General features: G+C 36.9%; 1 protein-coding gene across 3 annotated transcripts; it reads left to right on the forward strand.

Annotated features, from left to right (window-relative positions):
- The first annotated feature begins 1,431 nt into the window (after positions 1–1,431).
- On the forward strand, positions 1,432–25,317 carry RLIM (ring finger protein, LIM domain interacting). 3 transcript variants are annotated; one of them, XM_019955997.2, is made up of 5 exons: positions 1,432–1,656; positions 3,471–3,531; positions 16,009–16,201; positions 17,051–17,134; positions 18,353–25,317. In XM_019955997.2, the coding sequence occupies exons 3-5, from the start codon at positions 16,033–16,035 to the stop codon at positions 19,933–19,935; spliced, it is 1,836 nt and encodes a 611-aa protein (XP_019811556.1). In that variant the 5' UTR covers positions 1,432–1,656; positions 3,471–3,531; positions 16,009–16,032; the 3' UTR covers positions 19,936–25,317. The 3 variants fall into 3 exon arrangements, with proteins under 3 accessions (XP_019811556.1, XP_019811558.1, XP_019811557.1); XM_019955998.2 differs by lacking the exon at positions 1,432–1,656 and adding an exon at positions 1,681–1,876; XM_019955999.2 differs by lacking the exon at positions 3,471–3,531.
- Positions 25,318–25,921: the final 604 nt, after the last annotated feature.

The following is a 25,921-nucleotide window of genomic DNA, read 5'->3' on the forward strand; positions in this document are numbered from 1 at the left end:
TTAAGCCACCAGGGAAGCCCAGTAAGGGCATGGGGGAAGTTGTAATTTCAGATAGGGTGGTTAGGGAAGTGTTTTCTGGGGAGACGACAATTGAGAAAAGGTTTGGGTGATGAGAGCAAAGATATGAAGAGGAAAATGCCAGCCTAAGTAAAGTTTTAGAGATGGGAACAAGTTTAGAGCACTGGAAGAATACTAAGAAAGCCAGTGTAGCTGGACTGTTACCTGAAAACACAGAAAACAGAAAAATGAGAAAAGAAACGAGATAACACCCTAAAACTGTGGTTGTTTTTCTTAACTGTGAAAACCAGAGTTGTTGCTTGCTAGCTCATACTGTACCTTCTTTCATGCATTACTATCTAAGAAAGGCCTTCCTTGGTGGTGGTGGTGGTGGTTTAGTCGCTAAGTCATGTCCGACTCTTGGCGACCCTGTGGACTGTAGCCCGCCAGGCTCCTCTGTCTATGGGATTTTCCAGGCAAGGATACTGGAGTGGATTGCCATTTCCTTCTCCAGGGGATCTTCTTGAACCAGGAATCGAACCCAGGTCTCCTGCGTTGCAAGCAGATTCTTTACCGACTGACCTACGAGGGAAGCCCATGTAGTTGTTTTTCTTAACTGTGAAAACGAGAGTTGTTGCTTGCTAGCTCATACTGTACCTTCTTTCATGCATTACTATCTAAGAAAGGCCTTCCTTAACCGCCCTTAGATTCCAACGTTATCAGATTTTCCCACCCTTTTACAAACACCGCCCCTTCTCAAGAAATTCAGAATTACCGTCTGAGAGAGGCCACCTCGGACCACTCTTTAAAACTGCAATTCCCATTTGCCGCCACCGGGCTCTCTCCCACCCACCTTCCCTCGCCTTATTTTTCTCCCTAGCATTTATCATTAATTTTATATACTATATATATAATTATTGTCCCTCCCCCCAAGAATATAAAGATACACAAGAACTGGGATTTTGGCCTGCTTTAATTTGCGCTGTATCCCCAAAATCTATACTAGTGTTTGACACCCACAGTTGGCATTCGATAAATGTATTCGAATAAAAGTAGGATGCTGTATTAACCGGTCCTGACTGTGTGAATCGACGTCAGGTGAGACTAATATCGCGTTTCTCACTCTCTGAAAAGGGCTTCCAGCAGTCATACGGTGACGTCCTCCAGTTTTCAAAATGGGAAAGGTTCTCACAGTTCTCAGAACGCGAATTTCTCGCCACAATTCAAAATGGCGGAGGAGGGTGGGGCCTGTCACATGGTGGGCGGCACAACAGCTTTCCTTTTCCAGGCCGCGGCCCGCCCTGCCGCGTCGTCAGCCGGCCACCTCCTCCTCTCACCGAGGGTTTTTCGAGGAATCGCCTGGGATTGGATAATCGGCTGGGAGTGGATAATCGGCTGCGGCTGCGGGGCCAGGACGCGGCATCATCACTTCCTGTTGTGGGCAGGCGTTTCCTGTCGCTGCTTGGTAACAATGGGGAAGATAATGGCTGCCTGAGCAACGTCTCGGAGCAGGCGCTGGACTAGAGGCGGGTCTCGACCAGCGACTCATCGGAGGCGGGCTTGAGAACTGCGGCAGGGGAGGCGCGCAGGAGCCCCGGCGGCGGTGGCGGCGGCGGCGGCGGCCGAACCGACCGAGTCGGATCCCGACACCAAAACCGAGTAAGTGAAGCCTTGGGAAACGGATGGAGAGCGAGAGGAAGACAGCGAAGACCCATCTGCTGCTTTCTCTCAAAATGGCCTGACTGGTGCATCGTGGTGGAGGCTCAGCGCCGCCTCCGGACCCCAGGCACCGGTTGCTGTGGGGGGCTCCGTGGCGTAGTCTCCGCTGCCATTTTAGTTGGGTGTATAGTCGACAGGCTTTTTGAAGAAGGGGAAGGAGGTAGGTAGTACTTCCTCTCCGTGGCCGCGCGAGCCGCAGCTGGGGCCCTCCAAAACCTTAAGAATTTGGGGGAGGCGATTTTCGAGTGTTGGCCTCAGGCATGAGAATCTTTGATCGTCTCAGGTTTTCTTCTCCCCAGTTCTCTGGAGACTTCCTTCTCCTCATCCTCCTCCTCCCCCTTTCTTTTACATGGCGGGCTTGGGTTTAGGAAATGGGGAAAAAATCAGGCTGCTCTAAGTTAGATGCTGGGAACTCTTGGGCCTTTAGATTTCCCAGGATTTGCAAAACCCCATTTTGAGCCTTCTGCTTCTACAGGGCACTATCAATTAGGCGCCCCCTGAGGCCACGATGACATCTTCCCTGAGGATCTAAGACAAATGTGGTTTACTCCCTTGCTTGAATAACCCTGGCGTTTCCTTTGCCAGATACCACTGCACGGATTCCCCCCAAAAGGGAGGGAAAAGCCGTTGCGTGTTTGTTATTTTTCCCTGGCTGAGGGTGGGAATTGGGCCAAATGATTTTGAAGTTAATTTCCGTTCAATCCGTGCACAACCCAACCCCTCCCCCCTCAAAAAATGCCTTAGGGTCTCGGCTTCTGCGGGCGGTACCTGCCACGTACGCCATAGCTTTAGTAACTAGTATTAACCGGTTGGGCTTCTGCTTCCTGAATACTCCGTCCCTTTTTCCCTTATGCTGATTAATTTCAAGATGGAGGAGACAGCCACGTTCCTTCCCTAGACAGTTTCACCATACTTATTCCACAGGTTAGTCCGGGAATCTGAGGCCTAGCAGGCTTGTCTATTTAGGTCGTTCTTTCGTTTTGCAGAAAGAGGAAGCATTTATATTAGGTTGTCATTCAGTCATAGCAAGGCCCCACAATAATTATTTTTTTGCTGGAAATAAGGAGTCCGCATTTCCTGAATCAGAATTAACCGCAGTGGCTTTGGATGATTGAAAGGAGGAAGAAATAAACTACTTTTAGTCATTTTTTAAAAAATTCTTGTCATTATTGAAGACAAAATACACTTATCACCCCATCAGGTATATTATGTCCCTCCTGTATGACTTGAGAGCAGGCAGGCACAGTTATCGCTGCCCCAGAATCAGTTTTCTAAGTTGTAGAAATAAAATATCCAGGAAGCCCAATCTAAATATTTTTTAAATTTTGTTTTAGGATACTCTTCTCTTACTGAAAAAGTGTTTTTCTTTAGCCTAAGATGTCCTGATGATTTTTCATACTTTAGTTCCTGCCTTAGGCTAGTGTAATGTACCGAATAAGTTCTTGAAAGTAACTGTGAGAATCTGAAAATAATTACTGATCTGATGCGTAAAAGTCCATTTTAAGTAAGGTTATATTAAAAGGTAGATGGGTTGTCAGCCTTTAAAAGATATCTTCTATCTAACATATAAGATTGTTGGTTCCCTCTGACCTTCTTAGTCTCACCAAGTATCCTAATACTAATGTGGAATTAGGTTGATTATGGCGGGTGTGTATCTAAAATACATAGGATATGTAATTTTTAGGATGTGTCTGTTACAAAGAAAATGTCTATCTTATAAAAGAGGAAGAATAATGGATTCTTTTTTTTTCTAGAGCAGAGAGTGAAGAAAACTAAAATCCAGTTTATTGTATACAATACTATGTCATAAGTCAGGTAATTTTATTTTTTGTTGCGTCTCCTGATGATTTATGTGTAGAATGCATGTTTTAAAATATTTATTCTGTTTTGGGGGCCCTGTAATTGAATGGGCTTCTTTGATATATGTTAGTTGGTGTCGGGCGTTCTTAATGGTCAGAATGGGTGTTTTTCACTGGGAATTCAAAGGGTAGTGTTTCTGAGTAGCTGGAACCTCATTAGTGCTCTGTCAGTTTTCTTTTAAAATAATGTCTGAAATTTGCCAGTACCTGTATAGAACAGAAAGAACAAAATAGAAATTTGCTTCCTTTAATCACTGTTGGAATGGGATGAGTATAAATAAATAGTATTTAAATGTTTATTGAATAACTAAATGAACTAACAGTAGACTATATTACAGGAATATAATCTCAAGTTATTTTGTGTGACATTTGATATTTTTGCTTCAAGATCCGAGAAGTCATAATATATAATACTCTAATTGATATCAACCTCTTTCATCATCGTTGTTAAGATAACCACATAATTTATTGCCCTAGCTACGATGCTTTTAAGAAAAAAAGGAACATTATTTTCCTGGACAACAGGTGCAAACCAAGATTGTCCCATGCAAACTAGGATGGGTAATTAGCCTAAATTCATAATTAATTTGTATTGAATACTTATGTGTTAGGTCCTGTGCTTCACATGTGTGATTTTGTAATCCTTACAGCCAAGCTTCATGAGGATGTTACCTGTTTTACAGAGTGAGACTCAGAGGAGAGATTAGATAATTTGTTCTCTATTAAATAATTTGCTCAAAAAGCTAATAAGTGGTAGGAACCCCCATTTTAACCCAGGTCTGTCTGATGCCAAAATCAATAAACTTTTATGTCCTTAGAATTGTTATTAGATCAGAAATGCAAAAAAAAATGAAAGGTTGTAATAAAAAAAATCTATAGGTTAAGTTGCATCAAAAACTTCTGTTAACACTCAAAGGAAATTTGCTTTATGAAGCAAGTAAGACTTATCTAACGATTGCACTCTCTTTTTCAGTCTGTCAGGGTTCTTTGTTTCAGCTGTTACTGCCTGTAATATAATTTGATAAACAATTTAAAATTAGAAGTGGTTTTAAGAAGTAGCTTAATAATGAAGTGATATCTAGAAGTGTTAGGCTGGTTGGATATATTTTTCATGTTAGTGAACATGAGGCCTTATATACAGTAGATCAAATGGGACATTTGCATTTATCAAATTACAATGTGTGTATAAACATTTTGTAATACAGACATTTCCAAACCTTATAGCCCATTGATTTTTAAAAGTATCCAGTTTACATGATCCTTTGACATTTTGATACCCAGTGTAAGAAAGCAATAACACTTCTATTTTTTTTTTTTCATTTTTTTGAAATAGAAGTTTCCCAGATAATAAAGCAGTTTATTTTAGAGGTAAAAATCTTGACAATCTTAAACAGTTTGGGAGTATATTTGTGAACTTGTGGTTTTGCTCCTGAAATAGATACTTGATGTTTTTGCTGTACATAGTCTTACATTTTGGGTTTCCCTGGTGGCTCAGTGGTAAAAAAAAAATCTGCCTGCCAGTGAAGGAGAAGTGGTTCAATGCCTGGGTCTGGAAGATCCCCTGGAGAAGGAAATGCCCACTCCAGTATTCTTGCCTTGGAAATCCCATGGACAGGGGATCCTGGCGGGCTGCAGTCCATGGGGTTGCAAAAGAGTCGGACATGTCTTAGAGACTGAACAACAAATTCTTGTATTTTAGTGCTTCAACTCAAGGGTTTAATTTCATTAGTCAAAATATCACATATATATGTTTGGAAGACTAGTATCTGTAGATAATGCATGTGTGTATATAGATTTGTGGACTTACTGCAGTAATTTCACAGCAGCAGTTTGGACTGCTATTACAGTATTTATGTGATGATGAACATAATCCATTCTGTGGTGGGAAGGAGATATTTGTGTTCAGTGTTTTCAGATTTTTCTGAAATGAAAAATAGTCTTCTTTCCTCTTGCTCTACATTTGATTGTGTGAAGAAAGGGTTTAACTCGTAATTACATTTTTCATTTTGTATTGACCAAAGTTCCTGTTAGTGTCAGTTACATTTGAGGTCACCTTATCATTTATCCAAACTGGGACACTTTTAAGAGTGAAAGAAGGCCATATTAATAATCACTATAGGACAGCAGTTGTAGACTGCTACTCATATGGACAAACTGGGTATATATGGTCACCTTTGTCATCATTTCTCTGTAGGAGCACTGGTTCAGAAATCACAGTTGTCAATGTGTTTGGTTCTGTAACACAAAATTATTTTCCTCAGACAATATAGGAGTCATTTGTGTAGATGATATTTTTCAGTCACATGATTTTAAAATAGTTCATTTTTGGTGGGAAACTTATATCTTAAAAAATAGTACTTTATTTACTAACACCAGAATTGCCAGTAATCAATGACTTTTGCATTAAAACATTTTAAAAATAAGTGCATGAGCCTTTTGGGTTTTTGAGTAGAATTGAGTTAGTGTGCATAAGACCAAATTCTAATTTAGTGGCATAGCTTAATAGTAAAAGAACATGAACTGGGTAATCGAAGATTAAATTCCCTGTCTTAAGTACTTAAGTGAATCGAAATGTCATAATGGGTTCCTTTTTAAACTAACTTGTTCCTGTGAATTGGCAGCATTTGGCTTGGTCTCCATCCTTGGATTTGTTGACGTTCTTAATATTCTTTTGATTTAACTGTTTTAGAAGGTTGTTGTCATTAGAATTGTTTGTAAGCTGCACAATTCCTGCCTAGAGATTAAACACGTGCTGAATCCTTTTTTTTTCCTGATGTCCTTTTCAAGTGATAGAGAATACAAGAGACACTGTATTCAATGTCTCTTGAATTTTGCCATGCAGATACTTTATAATCTCATACTGCTCTAGTAGTATCAGCAGTGGCAGAAGTTTTAGTACCATCCTCCAATAGGCCAATAATGGAAATAAATTGTGTGGCTGGTGAGAGGTACTGTGCAGTAAGGCAGTGAAACATAAAGCCTACCCTATTTTTTAAAGAGGAATGCTTTGTATTTGTTTTTTAAAAATAAGATAGTCATAAAAAGAGAAGTGTACGAGTGAAGTAGCAGTGAGAAAAGCACAGCTTTTAAGCTTACATCCTAGTTATTCATGTTTCTTGACCTTTATTTTTCCAGCCTATATTGTAATGTGATGTGGGTTATATCATAGTCTGGATTCATAGAATTGGAAAGGTATCTTGTAGATAGTTTAATCCAGTACACTAATACTGATGGAGATCCTGAGATGCAAAAGGTTAAATAATTGGCCAAATTCACGTAGTTAATCTTACAGCCAAGACTAGAACCTAGTATCTTCTCTTTTTTCGTTTTCACAGAGCTGAATTCCACCCTGCTACTCAGTCAACCTTTGATTTGTTGGCTGCAAAAGCTGTAAAGTTTTAATCATTCTGTATAGGAAAAATTCCCAACACTTCTGGTAACTACATACACAATGGTATTTTATATCCAGACCTCAAATTCAGTAGTTCTTTGTGACTTGGCTTTTTTTGTTGTTTTTAACTATATTAAGTATTTTTCATTTTGATGATGGTATTATTGACCTGACATTTTCTTTATACACAAGGCTTGCCTGTCATTAATTCTCATATGCTCTACGAGGTTCTTAATGAAGAAAGAAACTCTGTTGCAAACAGAAAACAGAATAATGCCTGCCCTTTTTTCAGTATGACACATTTTTATGTTGATACCTATGATTTTTTTTTTTTGGTGTGTTGTACTTTAGGACACTATTGAATTTTGAAGCTTGTTTGAACACATCCAAAAGGTGACAATGCCCAAGATAACTTCAGTAGTTGGTTGACATTAGGTTATCTTGATTCCTCCCTCCTGTACTTCCTGATTTTTAAAAGAAGTGATTTCTTCCAGACTTAATGGATGTGGTCTATTTTAAAATTGATACCCCTACAACCTTTTGAATTTCAGAATTCATTTTTTTATGTCTTTTTTTAACTCTATATTTTGGTGCCTTAAATCTTAATTGATGGAGTATGTCCATTGAATATAGTATGTGTGCTTACATTTAGCACCAGGTCTCCTGACCCATTAATACTGAACAGTATGTTTTAAGTGACTTTTTGCCCTAACAAAACAAAAATACATGTTTTAAAGATTACTGTACGTGGGTTAGGAGAATTAAATACTTATAGCAGTGGTCAGAAACGTGCATAATTTATATTAATATATGATAATTACTATAGAAGAATTGAAATCACTAAAAATGCTTTAAAATTCTCAAGGTGAATAAAATCTGCTTTAAACACCCTAATTATAGAATAAATCTCAAGTTTGGTTTTCTTGCTGGCTTTTCCTCCCCAGAATTAAATTTACCTGACACAGTCATACAGTTACTGACCAGATGAGTAGTTTTTGAAATGACTGGGCAAATTTTCTAATTTGGCTACTTACTTTCCAGGACTGGATTTGGCTGTATTGGCACACAGTACCCTGAAAGAAATAAGGTTAATAACCTATGCTATGCATCTGAGGGGCAACTGTATTTAAAACAAAAATACTAAAAGTTGACTTGTTTAAAAAGAAGCCCTGCTGGGTTCATACTGCTTATAAAAGATATTTTGTCCTTTTGGAAGTTTTCATACCAGAAGTGAACATGAGCTAAGTGAAAGTAATGAAGTTGCTCAGTCATGTCCAACTCTTTGTGACCCTATGGACTGCAGCCTGCCAGGCTCCTCTGTCCATGCCTCAGGCAAGAATACTGGATAGGGTTGCCATTTCCTTCTCCAGAGGATCTTCCCAACCTAGGGATCGAACCCGGGTCTCCCACATTGCAGAGACTCTTTGCCACCAGGGAAACCCCAAACATCAACTAAAAAGCTGATAGTGAGGTTGAATACATTGGACATGCCTGTTAGGATTGAAGGAATGTATTTTTAAGGTATATGGTCTTAGGATATATTGGGATGCAGTTGACCATTTATTGAAAAGTTGACTGGATTTGGAATCAGGAGACCTGGATTTAATTGCTGGCTCTTTCCATTGACTAGCCTCATGGCCTTTGGTAAATGACTTCCTCTCTCTGTGCTTCTGTTTCCTATCTGTAAAATAGAGTTTGTGATTCCTACTTCATAGAATTGTTGGAAGGCTTAAATGAAATATAGGTGAAAGGGCTGTATGAAAAGGGCAATGGATATTACTTTTAACTAGGAAGAGACCTAAGTGATTTAAGAACAGTTACACATTTTTTCTCTTATGTTTTATTGGTTAAGTTTTCCATTAAAATATTTAAGTTTAAAATTGATGATAACCGTCTATTTAATCCAAAATTTCTGACTGTGCACATGAATATTATAACTCAGTATAAGGTAACTGAATGAAAAGATTTAAAATTTTCTCATTTATGATGATAGAAGGAGCCCAGGGGGTATGGGGATTCTTTTTTTCTCATACCACAGAGTAGAATCTAGAGACCCATTTTATTAACATGATCTTTTCACACCAAAATGGAGAGAGATCTGTATTTGATCATTTGAACTGCAGTCTCCTGACATCTTTGGCATGTTTTAACTTTCCGAACTTGTGATTTAGAATTATTACATTTTTTCATTTTTTTTTACTGCTTAGGTAGTGAAGGCACTGCTTAAAATGAGACCAGACTCACTGGGTGTATTTGTTCGTAAGATGATTTTACAAGGCATTTGAAGGCATTGCTTACATTCAGGATTTCCTTTTTTTTTTTTTTCCAAAATGTAATTAACTTCTAGTCCAGTGGACCTTGGCAGGTGTTAAAGCTGTAACTCTCTAAAGCTGTAACATCTGTCTTGCCAGTGCTGGAATCTCTTGACTTCCACTCCCAACCCAGGCAAATGCAGAATAAAGCAGAAAGAATGAATGCTTTGGGCAAAAGTAGGGAACCACGTAGGCTTTTTCTCTCCCTGTGCCTTAATCAACTGCAAGAAACGAACAGCATTTTAAATGGAAATCTATACCTTAGCAAAAAACATGGTGTGTTCTGTTTAATGAAGCCTTGCCAGTTTGATTGCAATTTTGAAATAAATGAGTGTGTTGCAAGGATGCCATGTAGGGAAAATAATTTCCTTTATTTTCTCTGGTGTAGGCAGGGGGAAGGGAGAGCAGCATGTTACTATGGAAGTAATAGTAATTTGGATTTGTTTACATGTTACTTTGTGTGTCTCATTGTTAAAATTTCGAATTGAAAAATAAACTAAAATAAAAATCCCTCTTGAATAGAATAACCCAACTTCTAAACTCATCAGGCAGGAGCTATTTAGGATTTAGCAGTCTCCAAAATCACAGTGTTGAGAGGGTTTTAAATAGAGGTATGGTGTTTTTTTTTTTTTTTTTTTTGGTCTCTAGTTTCCATGTAGGAAATATTAGAATTTTTAGGTCAAGAGTGAACTTGAAGATTGGTGATTGTAATTAAGAATCATCTATTCCATGTGTTTTTGTAGAGTATTCACTATTATCTTCCCTAGTGGCTCAGATGGTAAAGAGAGTGTTTGCAATGCAGGAGACCCAGGTTTGATCCCTGGGTGCGGAAGATCCCCTGGAGAAGGGAATGGCAACCCACTCCAGTATTCTTGCCTGGAAAATCCCGTGGATGGAGGAGCCTGACGGGCCCCAATCCATGGGGTCACAGAGAGTCGGATATGACTGAGTGACTAACACTCACCTCACCCTCACCATTATTATTTTACTTTTGAAAAGCATAAAGGGGATTCATAAATAGTGGGTTTATAGAGCAGAAACAATATATTGGGAACACTTTAGAGCTGTTTCCGTATGTGGAGTTTCTCTACCTTACGAACAAATTCTTTAAAGCTGCATGCATTGTCCGATATGGTAACCTCTAAGCACATGTGGCTACTGGACACTTGAAATGTCATTAATTAACTGGAACTGAACTTTTACTTTTCTTTCATTTTAATTACGCTAAATAAACAATGTAAATTTTTTCCATTAAACATGACTTTTGTTTCATTAGGACCATATTTCACTTTAACCATTGAAAATTTAGCATCCAATTTGAGATGTGCTGTAAGTATAAAATAACATACCAAATTTCTGAGACTTAGAATTTTAAAAAAGAATATAATACATCTCAATAATTTTTATATTGATAATATGTTGAAATGATCTTTTGGATCTGTTGGGTAAATAAGATATTAATAAAATTAGTATTTCAAAAATATAAAAGACCTTGTGAGGCAGGAAGTGACACTAGTGGCACAGGCAAATGCTGTGTGCAGAGACAGTTGAAAATAATTGCTACCTGAGGTAGTCAGTCATAGCTTCTTAGGTGGTAAGATTTCATTGAACCTTGAGGGGTGAGTGAAATGGGGAGAGACTAAATGGAGGGCTGAAGGGAGAGTATTAGAAGTGTGAAGGTAGTAAAGTACAAGATGTGTTGGAGGGAAAGGATGGGGCAATATAAAGTGGATTGGTCTTGTTAAGAAAATGTTATAACAAAATTGTGTCACTGGGAATATGTGGCTTAGTATGACCCTAGACCCAGAATAAGGAAACCGAGGGACTGTCTATCCTTAATGACATTTTAGTCCAAAGGGTCTTTTGAAATCAGTCTGTTCAAGCTCCTACCTAATATCTAGCCTCTACTTGAATACTTCCAGAAATTGGTAGTAGCTTACTTCAAGAGACGGGTTGCATCTCTACTTTTGGACAGTCTTTATTTGTTTCACTATTAAAAGACAAGAATTATTTGCTTCATATTTTTTCCAACTCTAGGCTCTAATTTGACCCTGTGGTTTGCTCTCTTATATGTTATAACTCCAAATATTTGAAGGTGGTAATCGTGTCCATTTTTAGTGTTGTCTTTGGGCATTTTCAAGTAATTCAGCCATTTATTTTATGGTATTCCCTGGCTTCTCACCATCTTAGTCACTCTAGATATTTTCTCGTGTTTGTCAGTGTCCTTTTGGATATATTTTTAATGTTTCAAATACTCCACATATAGTCTGAACAGCAAGTAGCATTGACACTACTACCTATTTTTATCTGAATACTGTGACCTAGGAAAGATTTGTCAACCTGTGACTCCAAGGTTTCTTAACGGTCAAGTGAAACATGCTTTTAACTGAGCTTTTGTTGACTAAAAACTTCAGGTCATCTTCATATTGCCAGGACAGGTCTCCCTGTCCCCATCAGCTTGATAACCCTTAAAGTGTTTAAAGTAGCACATTTACCATCATTTTTGTTGATTTCCACTCATTCTCACAGCCTACTGAGAATTCAGGATTTGTTTTTTTATTATATACATCTTTATTACCAACTGCCAGCATTGAGTTGTCTATAGATTTGGCTGGCATGTCTTTGACTTGGTTCTTTTCAAAATGCTTAAGACTGGGCTCTTTGCAGGTTAACATTGCTCCATAATCTTTTGAGAGTGGTATTCAGAAACTGTGAATCTGTTAAATTGTATTGTCATCAAGCTCCTTGCTACTCAAACTGATTCTAGGATTAGCAGCATCAGCATTACGTTAAGGCTTATTTAAAATGCATGCTCTCAGGCCTCACCCCCAACCTACTGAATCAGAACCTGTATTTTTACAAGATTTCCAGGTGGTTCGTTTGTATGTTGGAAGTTTGAGAAGCATGGATCTAGCCTATATTTCTCCATAAAATAGGATGCAAAAACTTTTCAGACTCTGGACAAAAACCAAGCCAGGCGTTTCAGCAGTATTATCCTGATGCCTCTATCAAAAGTTTCTCAACCCTGACTGTGCAGTGGAATTACCTGTGGAATTTTTAAAATGTCGCTGTCTGATTGGCCCCAGAGAAAGCTCCTCAGGTGATTTTAATGTGAGAATCTTGTAAAGCAAGTTCTGTGTGAAAGAAGACTATGTAATGCAAATGAGGTTAATTTGACAGTGAATTCCACTTGTGAACATGTTTTTCTACATGTTTGCAATATATCTGATAGTCTATAGCAGAATTCCATGCGCTCCCCCTCCCCAGGTTTTGTGCCAGATTTTGCTGTGTTAAAGTTTATAGACGTCACTTTCTTTGCAGATTAAGATCATCTGGTATCCCCTGTTCTCTGATTTCTCAAAGACTGGAAATTTTGCAGTTTGGATTTTGTTTTGTTTTTTTGAGAAACTTGGTTTTTTCCACTACTTTCAGTTGGAAGATGATTCTCCTTGCTGTATAAGATAGAAGTTGAGTGCCTCTACCTACCATCTTCTATTAATATACCATCTGTATCAGAGGCTTAGTGAAAGATCTCATTCTTATTTCAGATTTGTTTTTCAAAGCCATTTAAAAGCTCTTTCCCATACTTTTGAAAGTTTCTGTTCCTTGTGGGCTTTAACCTCTGACGCTATTTTTAAGGCTTTGTGCCATTCTTGTAACAGTCCTTGGTATGTGATTTTTCTGTTATCTTTGGTTCCTGTCCTTCAAATGTCAGAACTTATCAGAAATTTTTGCCTTCTTTGAAAGCTTTGCATTCTTAAAGCCTTTCAACCCTACTGAGCTTTCAGTTTTTAGAAATTTTCAGAACTATTTATTAATCAATTCCTTCATAAGTGGAATTGATCCTTTCATGTTACTACTATTCAGAATATTAACTGCTTAATATTAGCCTAGTGTGATTTTCTTTGGTTTGGGAAATTATGGCTGGACTTTCTTTGTGCTTTTCTGTATTTTTTTTTAATTAACTGTGTGCTATTTATTACCAATACTAAGTTGTAGAAAATTTTGGCTTGTTTTTTTTCATTGCCTGGTCCATATAACGTTAATGGGTGTTTTATTTAACCTATTGACTTCTAGTCTTATAGTTTCAAGTTATTTAAAAAACAGCATCTTTCAGAAATTTATATAGTTTAGTCTTACCAAAATTAAGAAATCTTAGTTACGAAATTAGGAAACTCCAAAAAATATTAAGGTCTTTCTCCCTTTCCCTTTCCTTGAGATAATTCATCTTGTTTGTTTAAAGAATGATAGACTAGTTCTAAGAATAATGATCTAAGAAAAACAGTGGAGAGCCAGATGTGCCCATGTATAGACTAAAATTTGTTTAGACTCATCAGATAGGTAGACAGTCTTCTTTGTTTTTTTAATATCTGAAAGATGGCTTGTTTTTATTTTTCTCTAGTATTGACATAAACATCCAGATACTTCGTGTTTTGTGTGTGGGATTAAATCGTAGTACCAACATAGATTACTACTTTTCCATAAATCAGATTTTCACATGTTTCTGAGTTAACTTTTGTCATTGTGAACTTGAGTCAATCTGGGGTTGGAAGGAAAAGAATATACTATATATTTCCTAGGGCTGTACAAATAGTGAGTGAGAATTAAGTTTTGGCTAGTTTTATGTACTATCCAGAGTAGGGGTTGACAAACTTTTTCTGTAAAAGGCCAGATAGTAATTTTTTTTTCACTTTGCTAATTAGAATTGAACATATTACGTAGTTATTTATATAAAAACAGAGAAGCCAAATTTCCACAAAGTTTCTCTTGATGTAATAATAAATGAGTACAGTGTTTTATAATACAGGTCTACTAATGAGAAGAATGGTATTCCTTTTGGTAGGATAACATTTTGCTAAATTGGGGCTAAACATTCTTTATCATCAGAATCATTTGCAGATGTCCATTTAGTGTTTTCTGATTTGAAATGAGATTTTACATATTTCGTCGTTGAAAATACCTTCACACATTAAGTATGCTGTCTAATCAATATACAAACATATAATTTTAATTGTAAATTTGCCTGACTCAATATATTTTTGCTCTATGCATATTTTTTTTTAACCACCATTTCAGTTGTAACACATCTTCACAGATTCCACCTCAGGTTGTGCTGAATTAGTGTTTCTCAGCTTCTTTGAAAATGATATCACCTGTAGTTAGTTGTTCCATGCAAACTATTCATAGAGACTACTGCTTTAGTCACTTCAAACTCCTCAAATAACTTGACTCCTTGAATAAGCAACTGAATAGTATCAGTTATATTTGTCAACTCCTCAAGAACCAAAGGGAACTACTCATTTGCTTCCTTGTTTTTCACTTGATGATTGATATATCCCAGTATTGTCATTTTTTGAGCACCTGTTCTCATTAAAAGGCTAATAATCTTAAACCAGTTAATTTTCTGTGGACTATTTGTTTAGCTTCTGCAGTCAAATGCAATTTAGTTAACACAGCATTGATAAATGTCTTTCCTTGCTTAGCCAACAAATGAGCCACTTAGAAACTTACTCTGGTTGAAGCTTCATTTTTTATTTTTATGAGGAAATATTTTGTGATATTTGTTTTAAATTTTCTAGTTTTTCAGACCATAGCCTTCCTGTGAATTGGAAATACTATGATGAGTGCTTAGTCTAATAATATTAATGTATATTTTATTATTTTAGCACAGTTTCAGTGTCATTGCATTATAAATAAAATATTTGCCATCTACTCTAATAAAATAATCCATACTCCACTGTGCCTTTAGAGATGGTATTCAGTGTTCATCAAGTTTTACTGGAATACAGCTGTACACATTCATTTACATATTGTCTGTGGGCTGCTTTCTTCCTATAATGGCAGAGTTGAGTAGTTGTGACAGAGACTATGTGGCACCGTCACTGCTTTGCACTGGTGGTCTGTGCACTGCAAGTCACGGTGATGCAATTATAACTTTACAGCATTTCAAGTGCCATGCTCATACTGTAACATTTTTCTAAATTACCAGTGCACACTCATCGTATTAAATGGAGAAAGTGGGCTTGACCATTAGCATTTTTAGAACTTCTGTTCTACATGGCATATCTCTGTGAGAGGCAGTAGAGCATAGAGAAACCTGAATTCAGATTGTCCGGGTTCAGCTTCTGGCCCTGTCACTTGTTAGTTGTGTAACCCTGATCAAGTTATATAACCTCTCTATACTTTAGTTTCTTCATCTGTAAAAAGGAATAACAACAACAACAGTGTTTGTGCACAGTGTCATTGTGAGGACTAAAAAACAAAAGCAATTATAGTGCCAAGAATTCAGTGAGCTGCTTGGGTCTAACCTTGTTGAATACACACCGTTCAATTCTTGCTACACTGCTGAATTCTTACCTGTATTTCTCTAACCAAACTTTTCTCTGGACAGGTAGCTAAGAATTTATTTATTGGATCTCATATAATTTTCACACATCACAAAATATTCTCTTAGAAAAACATTTAAAAGTGTAATAATCATTCTTAGATCTCAAGGAAAAAAATAGTCACCAGGGCTAAGTTTGGTCCATGGGCCATGGTTTGCCAACCCCTGACCTAGTCTTTTCCTAGTATGACAGTGCTTTTCAGTGTTTGTATTAGGAAGTTTCCATTCATAGGGGTCTTAAAATTCATGTCTCAAACTGAATTCTGGATTTTCACATAATTAAAACTGTTATATAGAAGATATACTGACTTTTGTTTTCAAGAGTGATCTCCTTTCTCCTTTTAGATAATTTTCCACTTGTTCATCAAGATGGAAAGCTCAGATTGTAACGATAAAGGAAGTGGTGATCAGTCTGCAGCACAGCGCAGAAGTCAGATGGACCGATTGGATCGGGAAGAAGCTTTCTATCAATTTGTAAATAACCTCAGTGAAGAAGATTATAGGCTTATGAGGGATAACAATTTGCTAGGCACCCCAGGTATGCAATGTGTAGTTTAAAGATTTACATATATATAAATTGCTGGTCTTTAAAAAAACAACTGTTTTTTTAAAAAAATGTTTTGTTTACCATTGTGAAGTATGATTTTAATACCAGGGATAGAGAATGAAATTTACTGCTGTACTTGCTACTTGATTTTGTTCACTCATATTTGCAATTATCCTATGTCAGGATTTATAGCAAGGAATTATATTATGAGTTTATAGTAAGCTGAATTGAAAAGAGTGGAGCTGAACAATCTTTTTGTTATTTATCTTTATTTAACTACTAGACAGTGGTCTGGAAGAGCTAATAGGAACTTTGGTTCTTAGGACAGACTTAACTCTGTTTTGTCATCTCTCATTCTCTGAATATGTCCCAATCATAATCAACCAGAGCTAGCCTTGGGTGAAATAGTCAGTTATTCAGAAATTTGTGCTTGGTTATTCTTTTTTGCCTCATTAGGTCCCACTTGATTCTAGTTAAAATTCATTATATCACTTCCTCCTCATTTCTGTTTAATTCTATTAACGTTTGAGCAGTTGCTTAAATTTTAAAAGGTAAGGTGTTAGCATGGTTATTATATTAACAAATCATCTCACTCACTCTGAGTTTCTTTGTCTTAAATGCAGATAATATCTGTCTCCCAGAGTTGCATTTTTAAAGAACGAGATATTGTATGCAAAAGCATATTGTAAACTGGAAAGGAATACAAATAAATATAAGTTGTAATGTCATGCTCTCAAATAGGTGAATTTTACTCAGGTTCCTACTCTTCGGTTGTCATCTCAGATGGATAAGTCATTGGATTTTATTTATAACTTCGCAAACATTTTAAACTGTTTTCAGGTGAAAGTACTGAGGAAGAGTTGCTGAGGAGACTACAACAAATTAAAGAGGGCCCACCACCACAAAACTCAGATGAAAATAGAGGTAAGTTTTTCTTGGGAGAGGGGTGTAAAGGATGAAATGGATAAGGAGCTTCCTAATGATAAATGTCAGCCAAAGATAATCCAAATCAGTAGCACAAATTAATTTGGTGTTAAGTAACTGCTCATAAAAAGAACTGGCATTTTCTTGATATTTGGTGAGAATGTTAACTTTTTTTTTCCCTGTTTCACCTGTGGGATTTTTTTGAGTGTTAATTGGGATATAGGAATTATATATAATGTGATCTTAAATGTGTCTTAAATGTGATCATTTTTCTTGATTTTCCACCTTCATTGAAATTTCCCTGTACCCACTGAATTATTCCTTCCTTATAAACCTGATTTCCTTACCAGCAGAAAGGTTGCATTCTCTAATCTAGTGCTTCTCACTGGGGTATAATGTCTGGAGACATTTTTGGTTGGGAGTTTGCTGTTTGCTCTAGTGGGTGGAGGTAAGGGATGCTGCTAAACATCCTAAAATGCACAGCACAGCCCCCACAACAATGAATTATTTGGCTCAAAATGTAAATAGTTGCACTGTTAAGAAATCTTGTTCTTCCCTCAGGTCTGGTGTTTCTCCTTCAGTGTGAAATATGATAACAGGTTGTTGAATGTGCTGTATATGTACTGTGCTAGGTTCAGACTCTTTACTTGTTCTGATCTCTGATTTCATGTTAATTTAAAATCTTGGTAACATGAAGAAGTAACCTATAAATCTTGTTTATATTTTTGCAATGTCTAAAGCAGTCCTGTAGTTTTTAAATGTCCTGTATTATCCAAGGCACTTAAGTCAAGAGCCCAAAGAAATGTTGTAGACTAATAAAAATCTAACCCAAAAAATGTAATTTGAACTAAAATACTAGCCCTGTACCTTAACTGGTGTTTTACCTTATTTGATTATGTTAATGTTTTGACAGTGGACTGAAAAATGTCTTCTGACAGTCCCCAGTGGTACACTAGGCTCTGTATACAATGCTAAAAATAGACTTCTTCCCAATTCCCTTTTTTGAAAAATGCTTTAAATTTCTCTAGAATTAGCCTGCTGTTTTAAAATGGAATTGAAAGTTTCCTGCTTTTACTTGCCAATCAGTGCAGTATAGTTTAAAAAAAATCTGTAAATTGAAATTTGTTCAGAATGTTTTTCTGTTAATAATATGACGTTTCAGAGTATGATTTCTTATTTTTAATAGTTCCTTTTCACCCCTCCCTTTTTAAAAAACAGGTGGAGACTCTTCAGATGATGTATCTAATGGTGACTCTATAATAGACTGGCTTAACTCAGTCAGACAAACTGGAAATACGACAAGAAGTGGGCAAAGAGGAAACCAATCTTGGAGAGCAGTGAGCCGGACTAATCCAAACAGTGGTGATTTCAGATTCAGTTTAGAGATCAATGTTAACCGTAATAATGGGAGCCAAAATCCAGAGAACGAAAATGAACCATCTGCAAGACGTTCTAGTGGAGAAAGTATGGACAACAACAGCCAAAGACAAATGGAAAATCCACGATCTGAAACAACATCTGCAAGGCCACCCAGATCAGAACGAAATTCAACTGAAGCATTAACAGGAGAAGCCCCACCTACCAGAGGTCAGAGAAGGGCAAGAAGTAGGAGCCCAGACCATCGGAGAACCCGAGCAAGAGCTGAAAGAAGTAGATCACCTCTACATCCAATGAGTGAAATTCCACGAAGATCTCATCATAGTATCTCATCTCAGACTTTTGAGCATCCTTTGGTAAATGAGACTGAAGGAAGTTCTAGAACCCGGCACCACGTGACATTAAGACAGCAAATAAGTGGACCTGACTTACTAACTAGAGGTCTTTTTGCAGCTTCTGGAACAAGAAATGCCTCACAAGGAGCAGGATCTTCAGACACAACTGGCAATGGTGAATCTACAGGATCAGGCCAGAGACCTCCAACCATAGTCCTTGATCTTCAAGTAAGAAGAGTTCGTCCTGGAGAATATCGGCAGAGAGATAGCATAGCTAGCAGAACTCGGTCAAGGTCTCAGACACCAAACAACACCGTCACTTATGAAAGTGAACGAGGAGGTTTTAGGCGTACGTTTTCACGTTCTGAGCGAGCAGGTGTGAGAACCTATGTCAGTACCATCAGAATTCCAATTCGTAGAATCTTAAATACTGGTTTAAGTGAGACTACATCTGTTGCAATTCAGACCATGTTAAGGCAGATAATGACAGGTTTTGGTGAGTTAAGCTACTTTATGTACAGTGATAGTGATTCAGAGCCTAGTGGCTCAGTCTCGAGTCGAAATATGGAAAGGTCAGAGTCACGGAATGGAAGAGGGGGTTCTGGTGGTAGTAGCAGTTCTGGTTCAAGTTCCAGTTCGAGTCCTAGTTCCAGTTCCAATGGTGAAAGTTCAGAGACTAGCTCAGAGGTATTTGAAGGCAGTAATGAAGGAAGCTCATCATCAGGCTCATCAGGTGCCAGGCGAGAGGGTCGACACAGGGCCCCAGTAACATTTGATGAAAGTGGCTCTCTGCCCTTCCTTAGTCTCGCTCAGTTTTTCCTCTTAAATGAGGATGATGATGACCAACCTAGAGGACTCACCAAAGAACAGATTGACAACTTGGCAATGAGAAGTTTTGGTGAAAACGATGCATTAAAAACCTGTAGTGTTTGCATTACAGAATACACAGAAGGCAACAAACTTCGTAAACTACCTTGTTCCCATGAGTACCATGTCCACTGCATCGATCGCTGGTTATCTGAGAATTCTACTTGTCCTATTTGTCGCAGAGCAGTCTTAGCTTCTGGTAACAGAGAAAGTATTGTGTGATTAAGGTCTGAACTCTCAGCTATGTATCTGGTATAGTGATGGGCAAACAGGAATCACTTGCTTTCTGTCCACTTTTTGAGTGGTGCTTAAATGTAAAGTAGCAACCAGAATTGAGTCATTGCTTTCTGAATGAGTCATTGTCCTTTCTCTAATTTCTGTTCCCAAAAAAAGGAAATATTTAAAAAGCAACATGTTAGGACGTAAAAATCTGACTTCAGTATCAGTAATTGTTATTACTGATGATTTATCATGTATTGTCAGTTTCTCCTTTGTTATCTTAAAAGGTCTGCCTTAGCAATGACTCTTACCTGTTTTCATATTGATCTTTAAAGTTTCATATGCCATAGGAAAGAGGGGTGAAGGAAATTCCCAGTTTAGACTCAGTTACAGTACATGTTTCCTAAGTGACTGCTTAAAGCTATACCGTTCCCAGTTATTAGTTGGCACACATTCAGCTACATTCTGAATATCATTTGTTCACCTTTCAGACAAGGTGATATTGGACTTATCAGTGTAAATAACACTAAGATTAGGATCTTCTAAGTGTATAACTGTCTTCTAAGCCCATCACTGTGGCACACTGTAGAGTGAGCTTATAGTTTAATTGAGATATTTATCTTGTGGAAATATTAAAAAAAAAAGCCTATGCTTGTGTAAGTGAAAAATCACATTCATTTGTTTAAAAATGTAAAGCTATTTTGTAGAGGCTCAGTACTTTTTCCAATGCACTGTTGTATTAATGCATTAAAAATTGTAAAGTACCATGCTTAGAAATGAAAAAACTGCTTTTTGTGAGCCAACATAGTAAAAAAAAAAAGAAAACACACCAAACAAAGTACAAAGCTGCTTTTGTAAGTGTGTAGATGTAAGAGCAGAACATATCTATAATATTTAATGTATGTGAACAGCTACTGTGACCTGCAAAGGAAAGGACAGAGTATGGATTTAGGCAGGAAATGAAAGAGGGAGTATAGAGAAAACTGCTTGGAAGAACTTAAACTTTTCATGAAGACAGTAATTCCACAGATCCTTGGCACAGTATTCTACTTGAGCAGATGAAGCAAATTTGGCAGAGTTTTGGTTTAAGAAAAACAAACCACTACCCCCTAGCACAAGTTACATTGATGTTTTTGCAAGTTTGCTTCTCAAAAAAAAAAATGGAGGAAAGAGACTGTAAACCACTTATTTAGCATAAGAAGTGAAGTTGGCACAGATGAGTATACTAGTAGGAAAGTCTCAAATTTGCATTGTTTTTGGTATTTGTTATTCAAGGTACCAGTGCACACTTGTTACTATCTCTAATACAGACCTAATATCTCATATCTAAAGACAAGATGAAGAACTAAGGGAGTTTTATTTTTTGTGGAAAGTGAGTCGTGTTGGGTTATTTGAAATTCAGATTTTAATTGTGCTGCCCATATTTGAAGATGAGAAGGCTGACTCACAATCTATGGGATATGCACTTTATGTTGTTTCCTTAGCTTTGTGAAGAACCCCAGTACTCTTGCCGACTTTCTTTTGAGGCTGGTTGGGGTTAGGATTAGTCTCACTGTGGAGGACTGTCTTTTTCTGGGAAACGCTAGTGGGCCCAAAGAGGGATTGAACACATCCTTGGCTCTTAACAAAGTGAGCTGATACCCAGGTATATGTAGTCAGATGCTCTACACAATAAATAAGTCTGCTTTAGGAATTATCTGGCTACCTTAAGTGTTACCAACTCAGCTGTAAAGATTATTTCAAAGCTCATTCTTTTATATTTTCCTCTGGCTTTCAATCCTACCTAAGTATCAAGGAAATTGTAAATATGGTAGTTGTTTACTAAGGATATGTACTGCTCTTGCAAGAAAATAATGTCCAAACAAAGCTTCACTTATTTTTTTTTAATATAAGCAGATTTTACTGTTTATGGCGCTTATGTAATACATTTTATCTTTCTAAAAAAATTGTCCATGTAAAAGTCAGGATTTGTTTATATTTGTGAGCCTCCTTGTATCCTTTACTAAGGGTGTAATCTACAGTTTTCAGATCTGCAGGGTAGTCCTGATTGGCTAAAAACAAACTCATTTTCCTCTTGGTATAAAATGTCCCATTATAATAGGGGTGTTCATTTTAAATAGTTTAAAAACAACTGCATCACATTCTAAGCATAAAAGAAAGTTATTAACAGGTACCTTCCTAACCTCCCAAGATGTATTATTACTCATTTGTGAAGTATTAAGAGGTAACTCATGCAGAATGCTGGTTATGAATGTAGATACTGAAGCTATTCATAAACACTGGAAATAGAATTTTAAGTTTTTAGCCTTCAATGCACATATTGGACATGTGCATGTGAAAACCTTTTTCAATAGCACTCATTAATTTCCATTGGACTGTGTAGAATGGATACAAATATTTTAGTGGAATTTGCTACTTGATTATTTTTTTTTGCAAGGTCCATGACCAATATGTACTTACTAGTATGGACATTGAAGACAAGGTCATTTGTAGGTGTCAGATGTACAATGGAGAACAAAAATCTTTTTTCCCACCTGCATCCAAACAACTGTTCTCTTGAGGGAGCATTTTCTTGCAAAAGACTTTACATTTCATTTTGTACCTTTGCACTTTTTCTTTATTACAGAAAGGTTCTGTCTTGAGGACCTAGTTTGAACTTCATGCAATAATAGGAACAAGAAAAAACAATGTTGGGGCATTACATTGTTCAAAGCATAGGGAAAAAGTACTAAAAATGAAATTTCTTGATTATTTCAGATTATTTTAAAAAATTCATTTACTAGTCTGAAACGTTTGAGGTGTTTAACTGCAAGCAGCTGACGTGATTGAGATTTATTAGTACTAAAAACAAAATTGAACAAGTTAGCTTTAAAGTTTGCAGACTTTAGCAACACTAGAAGATCAACCAAATTGTTAATTTGGAATATTTGCTCTAAAAAGAGCACATTAGTTATACCTTAGTGGTGGTAATGGAGGGTGGGGATTGAGAAAAGTGTTCATGTTAGTGTTGGAGTATAAGTAATCAATTGTATAAACAATTACAAAAAAACATTTAGCACCAGGATTGTGTGTGTGTGTATACATGAAATCTCTAAAAACATGATCGTGGGAGTTCATCCAAAATTTAAGGTTAGGAAACTGTTACAAGTGTTACCTCAAGTAATCCCCGCCCCCCGCCCCCTGCCAAAAACATGTTCTTTCCCTGCCAAGTATTCTCTCCTAATGTCAATGTCTCAAATTATTTTTATGAAGGGTTATCACTTAATATGCTTTGTATTTAATCACCTGCTTCTCAGATGTCCATGACATGAAATGGGGCAGCATCAGCCCTAACTTTTCAGCAGTTCTCAAAATACCCACATAATAGGAAAGTGAATGTTGCAAAATGCTTTTTTTAAAAGCCATTTTTACAGCTTGGTAGAATGCAGTGGCACCTTGTGGTTGTTTTTGATACTTTCAAAGATGGAGGATATTTTTATTCCCCCCTTTACTCCACCCCTTTTCTTTGCTGTTTGTGAAAAAGAAATATTTGTAATCTGCCTTATTTGAGTTTTTAAGTTTTACTGGCTTCCCTGTCAAATATATTACCAATACTAAATACATAGAAGCCACATTTGCAGGCACTTTTGTCTTATAATACTGTGCTGATTGCTACTTACTAAAGTATACTGTACCTTAGTAATGCAAGAGATTGATAAGGCACATGTTCAAATGTCAGGCATTTATTTTCCCTTAATATAATTCTTTAGTATGTGTAATATTCAATAATGGCTTCCCTGGTAGCTCTGTTGATAAAGAATCCGCCTGCAATGCAGGAGACCCAGGTTTGATCCCTGGATGGGGAAGATCCTTGGAGAAGGCAATGGCAACCCACTCCAGTATTCTTACCTGGAAAATCCTGTTGACTATTCAATAATTGTTATTCAGCAATATTCAGTAACTTGTAATTCATTAACAAGTAAATTGTTCACTTTTGAAAAAACATTTGAAAATGTAAATCAACTTATGCTTCATTTGGAAAGTTAAAATGCAAGGTCCAAGTAACTAGTATTTCATTTTTAAATTAGATTTTTAGAAAGCAGCTAAGAAACAGCTATGAGTTATATACCTACCCTTTACATTTTTAGCATTCTGAAAAGAGTGCTTAACTGGAACATTACTAAAATAGGAATATTGGAACAAGTAAGCAATCTCACTTGATTTGAGTAACTCCATTTTGTATCTAAAATGCAGTATATTTGAGTTGATGGAATGTTCAAGGAATAACAACAGTTTTATATCAGTTTTATGATTACTTTCATGTCTACATAGGTGTTCTAATTCAAATTTCAAGAAAATAGGCACACCCTCCCAACAGTCTCAAAATCACCAAAATACTTATTTTTGGTTAGGATTTGTTTACTAAAGACCCCCAGGCTTAGATTGACTGATATCTGAAAGATAGGCAGTGAAAGTGAACCCCATAATGAATGACTGTGCCTAGTTATTTCAGGGTTCCTCTATCAGTTCCTCATATTGCAGATTTTTCTTAATACCAAGATATGGCTGAACCAGCTGCCCAGCCATAACTCTTTTCAATGCCCCTTTGCTAACATTCTTTGAACTGAGTGATTTGTATGTGTTTTAACGTCCAATGTTTGGATTTTACCTCTTTATAGCTCCATTTGTTCCTGGTGCTGCTTTTAAAGATGTAGGGCCATGTGATCCAGTATCAAGTTGAGTAGGTACGCAATTGGCCTGATTATGTATCTGTGCCTGTTTTGTCTTCTCCCAAGAAGAGCTGCTTTGGTATAGATGTTTACTTAGATTCAGATAAAGAACTGGGCAGCGGTTTTGGAAAGCTTTCTGAAGCCTATAAGAATCTAAAGGGATATGGAGGGGGAACAGTAACAAAGGCGGCCTTTATGTCTTTCAAGATGAAGCACATAAATGTATGTTCTGTAAAGACTATAGTGATTGTTACACCAGGGCTTCCTGACCTCTGGGAGAGACTTTCAGAAAAGCAGAAAGGAGCACAAAAGTGAAATGAATTTGGTTGTCTTACTTTATCTGGTTTCTCATTTTCTTTCAATTTAAAGCTGAACATAACACCCTTTTCCAATATCTATCCAGCAGACTCCTGGTTGGGAAGCCCTGTATTAAACTTTGAGAATGTACCCAGTTTCCTTTTTTTTTTTTTTTTTTTGTACAGTGCTTTCTTTACACCTGCTAAAAATTAACTTGTTTAAAGCAAAACAAGACCTTGAAAGGTCAGTCATATTAAAGCTGGTTTGATTATTAATAGTTATCTTTTAGGAAGAAGCTTTTTCCCTATGTAAGATGTCATACTGCAGATTTAAAATATAGACTATCAATAAAATGCATGAAGTGATCATTTGTGCTTGATCATCTCTCCTTGGGTTTTTCTTTTAAAAGAGGAATCTGATAAAGATTCTGTTGCTTCACACCAATGTCAGATAGACATGGTTTTAAAAATCATGTAGAATTAGAGTGCAACCTTGATTTTGATTCCCCTCACTGTTTGAGTGTGGGCAGGTACTGGTTTATGAAATATAACTTCTGTCCTGTATTGTGTAATGGCTTAATCTTTCAGTGGTAAAATAAAAGATTAAAGTCTATTCGTATATAAGAATCCTGGAAACATTTGTGTAAGTGACATTTTAAGTAGGTGCATCTTTGATGTTTCTTGTATTACTATTGACCTGATGATTCCCTTGCTTGACCTCTGTAAGTATAAAGATTTGTCTAGGTATGCATATGTACTCAGACAGCTTTTGTCTTCCATTCCTACTTCCAGCCTTGCACACATGTTGCTTAAACCCCTAAAAGTCTTTGTTTCTAAGCAAGTCATCACATTCGGATATGTGGATTTGACTGCCCCTTGATACTGGTATTCATTTAACTAATGGTGACTTTTATCATAGCTTCATTTCTTCTAGTGCCTAACTACAGAACCCTATCATTGGCATAGGAATACGGTTCCTTGGAA

The sequence above is a fragment of the Bos indicus genome, chromosome X (genome assembly GCF_029378745.1).
Source record: "Bos indicus isolate NIAB-ARS_2022 breed Sahiwal x Tharparkar chromosome X, NIAB-ARS_B.indTharparkar_mat_pri_1.0, whole genome shotgun sequence".
In the NCBI taxonomy this organism is placed as follows: Eukaryota; Metazoa; Chordata; class Mammalia; order Artiodactyla; family Bovidae; genus Bos; species Bos indicus.